Raw genomic sequence first — 14,229 nt, 5'->3', positions numbered from 1 at the left:
AGGTTTTGGCTTTTAAGAGGGTGTGTAACCAGAACTGTAATTTGCATTTGCAAATCCACATGATCTTGGCTGTTAAATTAAGCCCAACAGCTTGTTTGAAGTCGTATGGGGGTGGTAGAGCTGAGCAGAGGTGTAGCAGGTATTGCAACTGAATTACAGGAGATAAAGCCACCCTTAAGGGAGGCACACAGCAGGGAGGACCACTCGCTGCACAGAACTGTCAGAGAAATCCTCCAGAAAACAGGCAAGTCTGGAAATACTAGTGCTAGCTGGACAAGAAATAGATGACAAGTTATATGAGTATCTGCAAGGGATGGGTGTAAAATTTGTCACTACATGGGTGGTATATACAGCTATATTTTGAGTAAGGAGATTGTAATTCCTTAGTTGTCATATAACTAGAACTTTACTCTTGTGTTTATGCTAGCTGAAATTTTGTAGCATTATACCCTTTTTATGTACACTTGCCTCTTACTCAAAGCATATAAACCCTTTTTGCAAAGTTCATCTGGCTGGTTTTGATGTGTTCTTGGACTTCATTTTTTGTATACAAAAAGCTAAAGCTTTGGTGTGTCTGTCGGTCAATGGGAGATCCTGTGTTACAGTGCAAAGTGTAGTCCGACCTTTCACACCTTCAGGAAGGCACATTCTGGATGACAGGCATCCAGGGCAGGGAGGAGAACAGATCCTGATAGGATTACCTGCAAAAGATGTGCACATCACTCCTTGCCTCCATGCACCTTTCCAGTGCCGAGGGCCCTCTTTGGGCTGGACTTGGTACTTGGGCAGAGGAGGAGAAGGTTGCTGAGCCTGCAGCTGGCATTCCAGCTCCTCCTGAGTTGGTTTTAGGGAGGCCACTGGGAATGACAGGAACAACCCTTCTGGTCAACAAGGGATTTTGCAGACTAGGCCACTTACAGTGTGCTGGAATTAAAATTTATTACACTTAGTGTAAAAACAATAGTTTTTAGTGATGCATAATTTACTGCATGAATGGTCTGATACTTGAGTATGGAAAGCAATTGAAGGCCTGGAGACAACCTGAAGTTGAAAAAATGTCCATTTTTTAAAAGTGTGTTTTTGAAGGTAACAAACCTTCCTTCAACCCATCATTTAAGTGAGTTATTTAGTCTTCATGTAGACTAGAATTTTAGACAGTATCTAATCCATCTGCTTATAGAAAGAGTTGTCGTTCATTCACCACCTGACAGAACTATCCTGGGGTTAACTACAGGTTCTGCTACTGTCTGAGGGAGGGGGCAGCAGCTGATGTTATTTCAGTTTTTATAGTCCTTAGCTCTGTGTTTAATATAGCTTTGCTGTATTAAATTCACTGCTAACAGTCTGCCCAGCCATGTGAGCAACTATATTGATGCTTCCTGTAGTGCAGGACTCGGTGACATCTTTCAGCAAGGAGTTCCACAAGTTTTCACTGCTTACTGTTTGGAAAAGTAGCTTTTACTATTACTAGCTGTATGGCTTTTCCATTTCAGTGGAGGTCCCTTTTCTCCTCAGCTGAGGTAGGGTGAATAGTTCCTGATCTATGTTTTTTCCCTGCTGTTTATTATTTTGTGTACTTTGATCATGCTTGTTTTTACTCACTTTTTTCCCCTGCAAACATTCCCAATCTTTTCGATCTCTTTACCGTTCTTCCCACACATCTTTCTGATGTACCTTCCTTACATGGGCTAACCAGAAATGAACAAAGTACTGCAGATGAGGCCGAATTACTGATGTATGTAACAGGTAAAATCCTGGCCCTGTTGAAGTTGCTGACATCTAAGGGTGGAGGTTTCTCCCAGTGCTGTCACATTTCCTACGTTATTCTTCCTCCCATTTTTCATGTATTCAAAATTTGGCAGCTGAGACTCTCATCTAGCATCCTACCGATTCAGCATCCCCCCTTAAAGTGCTGTTACTCCTCAGATTAGCAGTGTAGCTCTGTGGGCAGGATTACTTCCTTCCCCAAAATACTTTGAGAAGGCTCAAATTTTGTCCCGATTCACGTTTGTTACAGAACCACTCTCGGTGTTAGTTTTGAACAGCTGAAACTGAGAGCAGCAGCTCAGACTTTGGAACAATGCTGCTTGTGTTCACAGTGACCTTTAGCTGGAAAATCTGCTAAAATACATTATTTAGTATATGAAAGCAAAGAAACAATTTTTTTTTTTTTTTTTGCCTCAGTAAATGACTGTCCATAAAGCGACAGGAATAAAAGGCAAAACAAGCCAGAGTTTTTCCCCAGCATCTGCAAAAGGAATCTGTTAAGTTCTGTTTCCTGCCCAGAAACATCTAAGAAATGCTGAGATTGTTGCTGGCTAATAAATACAGTAAATGAAATGTTAATAAATCACCAGCAATTTAGCCTGACAATAACATGGATTGACCACATTGATTAAATTGATTATGTTTCATATATTTACAATATGTAGACAGAAGCCTAATTTATTTTCTGAAGAGTTCAAGGTAGGTATCACTGGTTTAAAGAGGAAAAAAAAAGGCAAAACAATGGAGTAATGTTTGTGGTTGCTATCTGCAATAATCTAATGCTGACAGAGAGCAGTATTTTATTTAGTAATTAACAGTGTAAAGGGGAGAGAAGCTGTCATGTTGGTTCTTAAGCTGGAGAATGTGATGAAAGATGATATCTGCGATCTCATCCTTTCCACTTGTTTAGGATTGTCAGGATGAGAAATGTCAGCATTATGAAAGCTCAGCTCTGCTCTTGATATGATAAAACCCTTCAAAAGCCAGTCTTTCTCTCCCTCTCCCCCCTCCTTTCTCCCTCTCCCTCTTGCACTTGCTTTTTTTTATTTATCCTGTTTTGTTAGATGGCAGAAATATAATTCTTTTCTTTCTTCCTATTATAAGCCACCATTTTTGTTTTATTATATGTTTCACAACCCCTAATGCCCCACTGAAAATTACCTTGTTAAATGACAGTGTTTCAAAGCCATGAATCCTTTCCACCATTCCCTCAGAGGTTTGAAACAGTCAACAGACTGTAAAGAATAAATAATAAAAAAGTATTGATTATTTTGATGACTGTGAGATTCAATTAAGTATTAATTTTGCCCTCCAGTGGACCTATCAAGGTATTCAAAAGGGAGGATTCGGCTCAGCTAAATGCGTGCTGAGTGCTTCAGCCTTAAATAGGGAGAAAATGTGTTTACCTACAGTATTTGAAGAGGAGTGCATTGATGCACAGAGTCCAATATTTAAGTGCTGTGCAAATTAAGCCCTGGTGACAGTGACATTGTTTTTCAGCGATATGAGTATTGACTAAAGAAGTGCATTTGATGACAGCTTAAACTATTTGTATTGATTAACATTTTCATAGATTATCATGTGTCATATCAAATTCACTTTTCAGACATGAATACATTAAAAAACCCATAGGCAAACATCGACCAATGTGAGGACGGGACAGAGGGAACATGCTAACCAACCTACTTGCTTGCTGGTCACCTGTTCTCTGCATAAGAGCCATTTAGGCATGAACTTTGCAATAAATAGCTGCCAGAGAGCGCAACAAGGTCACTTGTTCCTTCCCCCTTTTTTTTTTAGTTTCCTCTTTTTTTTTTTTTCCTTTAAGCTATCATGATATTATGCCTATTAGTTTGCAAACGGAATAATAGAGTGTGCTTGGAAATAATGCCTGACCCCCAAATGTCCTCAGTGAGCAGAAGATAAAACAGATCCAAACCAGCAAGGATACCAAATTTAAATGTATATACATGTCTAATGTTTTACGGGGGAGATTATGTTGCAAACACAAGACTAATTGCAAACTGTATGTGTAAGTATCTTCCCTAATTTTATCTTTTTTAAAAAACATGGTTTCTGTGTGATTTTATTTTTCAAAAGAGAAAGATTGTGTTTGTGTGTGTGCTTATGGACTTCTGGAGTATAGTATCCCAAAGGCAGGAATAGTTAGAAGAAATCTGTCTCTCTCTGTTGAATGTATGTGATGCAATAGCTATTTGCTGCTGTGTATTTTAATAGAATGCTAGAAACTGTGTATTTGATTCTGTTAATGTTGTGCAGCTGAGGATGCCTCTTTAAATCACTGTGGAGCGCTCACAGGGTGCTCCTCTTCCGTGGCATTGGAGCATACAGGAATTTCTTTTCTTACGACGTTAAGGACAGGGTGAGGTGTAAAAAAAACATACACACAAAAAAGCACATCCCATAATTAAAGCTGTGTTGGTTATGTTGCTTTCATAGAAGTTTTTCTCCAAAGCATCCTGAATCTCTCACATGCTAGTTGAGCTTTAATAGGGTGGGGAGTAATGGAAAACTCATTGGATCTGTAATAGCTCTTCACTTGACTGCAGCCAGCAATAACAGCAGGAGCAGCCAGAGATAAGAGAGAGAGAGAGAGAGAGTGTGAGTGTGTGTGTGTGTGAGAGGGAGGGAGTGGAACAGAGACTATACGCACACCAAAGCTGCCACTTTTTTTTTTTCCCCTCACTTTTTTTTTTTCTCCCCCATCCTAGGATCCAATGATAGCTGGACAAGTCAGTAAGCCCTTGCTGTCACTGCAGAGTGAAATGAATGCAGAGTTGAGAGGTGAGGACAAGGCAGCTACTTCAGACAACGAGCTGAATGAGCCCCTGCTTGCGCCTGTGGAATCAAATGACAGCGAGGACACTCCCAGCAAGCTCTTCGGTAAGTCTGTCTAGGTATTTCATTTCACTGCTACCATGTTGTCCGGAAGAGCAATCTCCCCCTGCTCTTCTCCCCCTCCTTTCTTTCCTTGTTCGCTCAATTTTGTTCTAAGTACGAAGGAGTAGCTTGGAGCGTGCAGGCATGCAGCCCTCTGCTCCCATTGCAACTGGCTATGAGAATGACAGTGTCAGTCCTGAAAACTTTTGTCAACAATGAACTTATTTTATACAAGTTGCAGACATTTTAGGTTTGCTTTTGCATGTAGAAAAAACCCCAACAAACTGGGGGTGGGGGGAGTGTAATTTTCTTGGAGTAGTTCATTAACATTTATTGGGTCAGGTGCTGGTGTGTCTCATGCTACCACCTTGTTCTAAGGCTGGATTAAAGTGCGAAGTTACCATTTTATATGGTAAAGATAAAGCTGGCTGAAGGGAGCTGAAACATTCCTGTAGAAAACACTCTGTACTGAGTAAACAAAGGCTAAGAAGGGTACTGCACATGGAGCTAATGTTTTTGGAATTTAAATTAGAAATGAAATATTTCCCCTGAAGCCTCTGCAAAGAGAAATTACCTTTTGGATCTTACTTTATTTTTTAGTAGTCTAAATTGTACCAAAGAAGTGTAACCTTTCCGAATCAAAACGAAAGCAGTGAGAGTGGCACTCCAACACAGACATCTGTCATTCAAACGGATGACACCCTGTAAGCCAACTCAAGCAACTCTGATCTCTAATCAGAAAAGGGAGCAGGGCTGTTGAGGCGCGTGCTTGAGTGATAGATGTTGATAGATGCCTGAGCTGGAGCAGCACTGTATGGTACACAGGGATATTTTGGGTTTGGAGGGACTGCTCTCCTGGAGGAAGTTCCTTTTAATTATTTCCAATTGTGACTTGAGATAAACCTTAATAGAAACAGAGCATTTCCTTATTTTACATGATCCTCTAGGTGGAAGTTTAAGGGAAAATGATCTTGTTTAAAGGGAATGCAGCTTTGAGAGACAGAGGGTGAGAGCCCATTTTCTGAGATTCAAGTTTTAATTTTATAGTCTGTAAGGAAACTGTGTTTAGATTTCAGTGTTCCAGCTCAGGAAGAGCTGCAAGATCTTTTCTAAACAAAAGAATACATGCAATTTTCTTTTAAAATGTTTAAGAGCATATTCTTACTGAAAGATATGGCACAAAATATTCTACTGAACAACTTCACTAAAGATATGGGAAAATGATAATTTAAAAATCCTAAAACTTAATTTCTGGATTACAGTCATGACCATTACTGAATATCGCATCTATTTTTAAGCACGCTCTTAGTAATCTTTGTTTCCATGGGAAGCATAATTTCCATTAGCAGTTTGAATGTTCAGAAAATATAGAATAATTATTTTAGTCTATTTCATCCAGCAAAGAATTGTAATGTCTAAAATTCAGAGGGCTATTAGTTGTCTGGAGTAGTACAAATATCCTCAGCTGTGGTTTTATGTATTTAATTTGCTCAAATATTCAGGGTGCATCTGTTAAATATAGCAAGGCATGTACAAAACGAAAGCCAGACTTTTTAATCTGAGGGCAGTGAAATATCTGTCTGTTTTTAGGTCGGGCAAGTCTTGTAATAAAAGGAAGGATATTTTTTGAGCCATTGTCAGTTGGATGCTCCTCGGTGATAGCGAAATATATACAGACACTTTTCATTAGAGTTGCCGTGTGGGGTACAGAAATGATGGGCAACAATATCTTGTCTCCTTCTGAACTGCAAATGTAATTTATGTCCCTAAAAGCACTGATGGAAAAGCCACAAATTAATCTATTGTGTTGTTTCTGTTGGTGGGGGTAAGAGGTTTCCTTGTCTGATTCTTATACTGCTAAAAAGAGGTTCCCAAGTAGGGGAACAAAAGTAGGTGAAATAGTTCAACTGTGCCTCAGCATGAACTTACCTACCATTTATCGAGGTTCTGTTACAATTATGATGGATGCTACAGATCTTTGAGCAGTGGCCCTTGTCAGTTAAATTTGGTAACTTTGAGAACATAAAGAAAAGGCAGTGGGGCTGTTTTGGTATGTCTGAGGATCAACCTGAGCAAATTTAAAATCAAGATGATCAGCCTTTATGTCACAGATGCATCCCTTAAGGTAGATTTGCAGTAAACATTGAAAATAATTAAGTATAGTTTTGTTCATAGCTTTGATACTTAAATATGGAGCATTATTCTGTAGCTATTTCTCTTTATCATATTACTCATAGGATTAAACAGGAATGCATACTTGGGACTTTTGCAGCCTCTGAGATGAAATTATTTGGGGACTTACTGATGTGGTGGCACAGATTAACTATTTTCTCCTCCAACTTTCTTTCATTTGATCAGAGATAATACTTTTCCTTTTACCATGTAACATTTAATACGTGTTGTGTGAAAATTAGGCCAAAATCTGTTTAGCAGGAGATGGTGGAGCATTTTTTGGAGTCAAGGGGAGGAGGCAGGTCCACAGAGAACTAAGTTTTTTCTACGCTGCTGCTTTCATGTGTTTTGAAGAAATTGTGAAAATGATGCCCTGATTTAGCTGGGATGAAGGACCAGCGTTTGAGTGTCTTGTTGATGTTAGCAGTATTTCACCAGTCTTATTTTCATATAGATGAACAGAGTTGAATGATTATGCAAAGAGCTTTCTTCTTTCTCACTGGACACATTCTGCTTAGCTTGTCTTGATGGATGGGTTTATTTCTGTAAGGACCTGCGTTGCTCACATCTACCTTTTCCTAAAATCCACCTCCTTTTTCTCCAGGTCCCTTGGTTTGGTATTTCACTACGTACCATAGAAACACTGGGTATTTATTTTCTGTTTTGGTAGCAGATAGCACAATAAATCATAAAAATGGCACCTTTTCAAGAGCAGTTGCTGCTGCAGGTCAGGAAGGGGCAGGAGTACAATTAATTGTACTTATTTTTGACTTGAGAAGATACACAGTAAACTTTGTGTTTCTCTTCTGGGTGCTTTGCTGTCAGTGACAAAGCAGGTGGAAGATGCAGCTCCTTGGATCTCAGAAATACCAGCACAAGCTGTGTAAGTTCCTGATAATCTGAAACACCCCTTTAAACTGGTGCACAAGTATCTGGGAAAAGGCACTTTGTCACTCCAGTGTAGTTGTTACCTGTGAATAATGGAAGGAGCAGCTGTGGTTAGAGGGGTTGTACCTCCTTGTTGTTTGCCTCCTTGCTATCTCCTGGTGGCGGTGTTTGGTTTGGGTTTTTATAAAGAAAAAGCTGTCCTGTAGCCTGAGGGTTTGCATCTGTAATCCTCCACTGGTGCATTTCTGCCAGTGGACGCGTGGAATCTGCGTACAAAAGACTTTTCACACTGAAATAATGTAAAACAAGGGAATAAAAAGCATGGTGAAAAATGGTTTGTGAAGTGCAAAATGTTGGTAAAGGACTATTCTGAAGCACACTAGCTCTGAAGTCCTGTTTTGAAGTGTGGAGATAGCACAGCTGCAGTGTTTCAGTTAAAGAAATCCCAGGTTTGCTGGGCAGAATATGAGGCCAAGGTGTTTTGCAAGAGGTCTTGTAGCTAATTGTGAAGCAGAATCTCTGATTTTAATTATATGATGTGCTTAAACAGAGAAACTGAGTCTGGTAGTTGACATTCCTGGTAGTGTCACTTTCAGATGAACTTCTCTTACTCTGCAATATGCTTCAAAGTAGTAACCCAGGCTCTTACAGAGTAAAATTGGTGTTTGTTAATGCTAAGTAGTAGGTTCACTTAAATGAACACATTGGGATCTGATATGAAGTTAATGAATCCAAGTTGCCATTTTATATGGTATCTTTAAACAAGTTTAGAAGAAGTTATGAAGTGTTTGCCTGAAAAAATCTAGTAATAACCCCAACCCCCGCCTTCACATTTAACTCTGTAATACTGTAGCTGTTGGGATTCAAAAGTTGGTGTAGGCACCGTGGGTATGTCTTGCATAAAACTCTCTGTGCTGTAAATGTCCTAGGAAAGAAGTGGCTAGTCCAAGCACCAGAAGCCTCTGTGGACTGAGCCCAGCTTTCTGGAGTTAGATCCAGTCCTTAATTCATCCTTAATTGCAGGTACTTTGTGACATAATTAGCTGGTGGTATAAGGAAAGCTGGGAATGCATTTGCATGGTAAGGTAGTTTTACTGTATTATGAAAAGTTGCTCTTTGAGATTGAGCCCATAGTTCTCTGCACGAAACTTGCTGAAATAAAGCGAGCTGTAAGTATAGAGTGAGTGCAAGACCAAGCCTGTAATTGTGGAGCACAAGTGTTCCTTATTTAATAATTGCAGGACAGCCAGAAATCAACTGCAAATATCTTTGGTGGTTTGGTTTTTGATTTTTTCTAATATAGATATTTATTTATTTTTTTCTGGCAAGGTTTTGTTCCAGTGAAATGAGATCTTAGATTTCCTACACTGGATCTGAAGACTCTGGTTTTATTTGGTTCACTACCAGTTTAGGTTTTTTTGCCTTTCTCATCATCCTGTGTGTGTTTGAAGTCTGGAATGGGGATATGTGAGTTAAACGAATCTGCACACGTTTCCATAAACAAGGGTTTATTTGCAAAGCCCTGCATAGGGATTTTGTTTCCTTTTCCCATATTGTTACCTATGTTTCAGAACTGCATGCATCTTTCTCTATAAGCGTACCCGTGTACGCTGCAGCAGAACAGGGCAGAAGTTGTTCCTAGCTGACTGTGTTGCAGGTAGATCCCTAGTATTTCTCTTTGAGGGATCATACATTATCCTTTTTTATTTTTATTTTTTAAATTGGACTTGCCTTGATTAGAATTTATGGCACTGGAGTCATTTCAGTTACAAAGGATAAAGGACTAAATTGTCTTTTACCTCTTGAGACAGTGGTCTCTGCAGGTCAGAGCAGAGGTCATTGCCAGGTTGCTGTGAGGAAGCTCGCATTATTGTCATTAACAGCATATGTAGCCTGTGGGGGAAAGAAAGGCCTTCAGACCAAGAGCTTTCCTTTCATCAGTGTATTTAAGGCTGATTCTCAGTGTTTTGGTTATATCCTCAAGTTTTAAAGGTCTGTAAGAGCTCTGCCCACCAGGAACACTTTGATAAGGCTTGGTAAATTCAGTGACAAAGCAATGCATGTTTGTTGCTCTTGCTGCATTTTAAAGCTCTAGTGAGCATTTCTGTTCCAATAGGGAAGTTCATGGTCCAAATGATCTCAATATTAAAATCAGAGCCATCTCTTAGAGGCAGCAAACATTTGAAATGTTTAATCTGCATATAAAGATTCGTGTCTGTTCATGGAATCTTATTCAGTAATTTCCACAACGTGGAGGCTTTGTTCTGAGACAGTATCAGTTATCCATGCCATCGTAAGGGGCCGTAGCACTGATCCTGCTACTGCTTGAATGTTTGATGCTTTTATTAGAGCGAGTAATCTGTGGATTAGGAGCACTATTTCATTCCAAAGACTGTGTCAATGAGGAACATTAATGGATGGCATGTTTACAGAACCAGATCATTATACAGGCTTGTAAATCCATTTTCTAAAATGTAGTGGTGTCTTGCTCAAGTAACAAACAAGTTCTGAAAGAATCTGAAGATCTGGCTATGTGATTGAAGGGTATATTTGACATGAGGATTTTTAAAGAAGTGTTTGCAAACAGTTAGGGACTTGAATAACTACTCTGAATAATCTTATTGTCTGCCTTCTTGGCAGAGTTCTTAATGTAGTCAGTGGGGGATGCATTTGTGAATGGGGAATAAATGCCCGTTAAGGCCTAAAAAGATGTTATGACTATTTAAACACAAAGCACAGTGCAATGGTAAGACAGAAAATCCATCCTTGGCTCAGCGTTCCTGCTGTGCCTAGGTATTGCAGGTAGCTCAGGCAGTGGTGGTACCAAGGCTAGCACATATATTCCAACTCAGAGGAGACTGAAGTCTGCCTCCTTTAACCTTTGGTGAAAGCAATATTGGGCTGATGAAGGGCAAATATTGCAGCCCCACTTATGAAGTCCCTTGCTCATATGGAAATAAAGGAGTCTCTTGTGGCTGTCTCTGAACTGTGACAGAGACAGCCTATTTTAAAAAAGGCAAATGAACAACAAAAGCTGTTTTGAATAAGGAGGAAGTTAATTGTGGGGTTTTTTTTTTTTTAAAGACAATTGTTTGTTCTCATGAATTTCTAATTAAGACTTTGCTAAATTCTTTTGAGCTAAGTGTATGTTATGTGTTTCTTAAGTGATTTTTCGGTGTGTGGATACAGAATAGCTAACAGGGAAGGAAAAAAAGAATGAGATCCTAGGATGTAATTGGTTTGACTGAATGACAAATAGTTCATTTTTAATTAGTTAATCTTTCTTCTGCCTGTCTTTGAAGCTATCAAAATAACAACAAACTTGTTTAAGAGCGACGTTAGTGGCTGCCTGTTTCAAAGGGGACTTGCTGGCTACTAGACAGTAAACAGGTAATTTGTGAAAGAACTGTTACTTTCTTTGATTGAGATCCTTGCCAGTTTGTGTTTTGAGATTAATAATAGATCAGACACTTGCACATTAAAAAGGAAGCAAACATGGAAAAGGGAAGGAAGGAGAATTGGGTGTTTCTATTGGACTTCACACAATTAAGCAAGTTCTCCATGGGAATGTGAGGGTGAGGCAGATGGAGGTGAAGTTACATTTGCCCAAACGTGCACATGGCACCACTTAACACCCCTCTTGATTTCCTTATGCTAAACAAAGAGATAGCAAGTGCTTACACCAGGCTGGCCCCCTGTCAGGGGGCAATCTGTGTAAAGTTTCCTGCTGTCAGGTTAATAAATTTTTTAAAAATATCCAAAGGCAGAGGTAGCTGTAGGAAGCTCATAGTAACAGTTGCCATTCTCCTGTGGATCATTTTTCTCTTTAATATCCTATGTAGCGCTTGGTTTTCCTTGTTGTGTTGTCTTCCTGGGTTTTGTTCTTTCTGATGTTTGTGGGTGGTTCTTTGTTTTAATTCTTTTTCCTTGCTAAGCTGCTGCTTCTGTTGCATCTATCACCTGTGGCCCCTTTATTTGGGGAGAGAAGGTCAGGGGATGGGTGAATCAGCTTTGTGGCTTTTTATGCTTTTATTTAATTGCGTATTCAGTGTATTAATTTTTCTTCCTTTAATGGTTTATTTTCTGACTCGTTACATGACTACCACTAGTACTACCACAGTAACACTATTTTGCTAGCTACAGAATCATTTCTGATGAGCTCAGTAGTAGAAGTTACATTAAAATGACAACTAAATGAGGAAATTAACGCTGAACAGGGGCAAAAGCAGAATAAAATTAAATGTGTCATAATTTGTGGGTTTCAACAGGAACATTATTTTGTCATGGAAATGGTTTGATATTTGTTACTGTAAAGTCTCATTTCTCTTTCTCCGCCATATAAAAATCAAAATCAATATCAGTGTGAAACAAAGGAAGATTTGTATTGTGACATGTCCTCTTTTATGTTGTGATACTGCTTTGATGCTCTCGGAAGCAGGACTAAGCCCTTTTACTTTGAAAGCAGAGGTCATCTAGAGAAGAATAGTACCTCATCCCGCCTGGCGAAATAAACCCTGCTGTTCTCAGACACACTGAAATTGGCTTCGTTCTCTAGATATTCCAGGGATATTTACATGTACCAAATCAACCCACACCCCTGCCACTCTGAGAAGTGTTTAACGCTCAACTACTGCTTGTCTATTCCTAAAAGTAGCTTGGATTTCTATTTTTATTTTAGAATATACAAGAAGAGTTGTTGGGCGAGCAGGAGCTTTGTTTTTCTTATCGGTTGTCCTTTCTTTTCAGAAAGGTAAATGATAATCTTGATTGCTGAGGAGTTTGAAATTGTCTTAAGGAAAATGCTATGTATCAGAAAACAGAGCAATCATGGTAGTTGAAGGTGATTACAAAAGTTAAATATACATTCAATACATACTATCTACCAGTGTGACTGGAATATGACATAAATGATTTTATTGCAGTTAAGAAATTTAGAAGTCCTGAAACAACTCTCTGAAGATTCAAATTTGCACAAATAAGAAATAAAGGTTTCCTGAACCTTTATTTGCTGTTTTGATTAGTATTTGTTTTGAACAGTGTTTGCTACAGAAGTGTACCATTGGATTACTTCTTTAAAAAGCAGCATTGAGCTGTTCCCCTCTCTTCTGCTGCTTGTTGGTGTGTGTGCACAGCTGGCAGTGATACAGCTGTGCATGGACAGTTGTTGCTCAGATTTACTCAAATGCATTTTGCCTCTGTTTGTTGAGGTCTGCTTTAGGTTTCCTTGCTTTGGTTGAAGCTTGGTGGTTGGGGGTGAGCTCTTCCTTGGAGAGGATGATCTAAAACCTGTGTTTAATCAAAAAGCCAGAATTGCTTTTCAGTTAATATACCTTAAGGCATACTTTAATATATTGTACAACTAAGTATGTGTAATTATTTCTTGAGATAGCACAGTATTAACTAGAAAAGAAGAAAGATAATTTGAATTCAGTCTAATCTCTTGAGCAAATACAGTATGGTGCAGTATTTGTATTTTCTTTTGCATACAATTAGGATTTATTTGCGTGGTGTAGAGATGTCATGTTAGCTCAGCGATTTGAATAAACATGAGGCTGGAATCTGGCAGGTCTCAGGTGACTATCCATCACGTACATAGGAAGACCATAGGTTTCAACTGGGCGTTTGTCCTGTCACTACTTGTATGCCAGTCCATGGCCTCCACCTCACTGACATGGCCACTTCTTCCCAGCTTCCCATGTTCTGGAGCTAAAATCGGCTAAGCGAACACGCTGACAGGGAGGAGTAACCACTCTATAATTATGCTGCCTTCATATTTAACAAAAGATGAATTATTAAACCAGTCCCAGGGTTACTGAGGGTTTGTTATGCTGTGCAGGTATGCATATATGTATTGCAGAGGCTCTGCGACTTCACCTGTGCTGCTCTGCCATGGGGAAACAGGCAGTGGCAGCGGAAACATCTGACCTGCTGTGGGCACAGAGGGTGTGCTGGTGTTGGAACCTGTGTAAAGCTCCCATAAAGGTGTAGAAGTTCATAGGGCATGTCTCTGGGACAGGTAGGATGGATTATCATGATTAGGCATTCAAAAATAATTAAGGACTATAAATGGTTGTTATTACTGAAACAAAAATCAGCAGTGATTAAAATGGGGGAAGGGATTAGATAGGTGTAGATGAGCTCAAAGGTGACTGTAAATGTACAGGCTGGATACTTCTCCTCCTTTCTTATGCTTCCTTGCCTGAAATCATAAATATTTGGGACTGCAAACCACAAATCTCTCTGAAGGGAAAATAAAATTTACGATTGGAAGAAAGCAAAAAAATGAGAATATTTCAAAAATGTTTTCTATCAATTGAAAATACTCTATTCTCATAAGCACAGTAATTTTAATTATAATACCCAGCAAGAGAAGCATCTGCATAAGTCATTTGAGTTGTGGGTTTTCCCACCCCACTCCCGGTATGAAGAGTGCAAAGGGAACTCTTGTGCCACTCTGTTGCTGGGATTTGATGCATTGCTTTCAGAGTCTCATGATTTTAA

General features: G+C 39.3%; 1 protein-coding gene across 1 annotated transcript in view; it reads left to right on the top strand.

Annotated features, from left to right (window-relative positions):
* The first annotated feature begins 4,505 nt into the window (after nucleotides 1-4,505).
* Nucleotides 4,506-14,229, top strand: part of POU6F2 (POU class 6 homeobox 2) — a 244,596-nt gene continuing 234,872 nt past the window's right edge. The window contains exon 1 of the mRNA XM_010009353.1: nucleotides 4,506-4,671. Within this exon, the coding sequence (XP_010007655.1) occupies nucleotides 4,506-4,671 (166 nt within the window). The remainder of the gene's footprint in view (nucleotides 4,672-14,229) is intronic.

The sequence above is a fragment of the Nestor notabilis genome, unplaced genomic scaffold (assembly GCF_000696875.1).
Source record: "Nestor notabilis isolate BGI_N333 unplaced genomic scaffold, ASM69687v1 scaffold922, whole genome shotgun sequence".
NCBI classification, from domain to species: domain Eukaryota; kingdom Metazoa; phylum Chordata; class Aves; order Psittaciformes; family Psittacidae; genus Nestor; species Nestor notabilis.
This window is presented reverse-complemented; position numbering and strand designations above follow the sequence as displayed.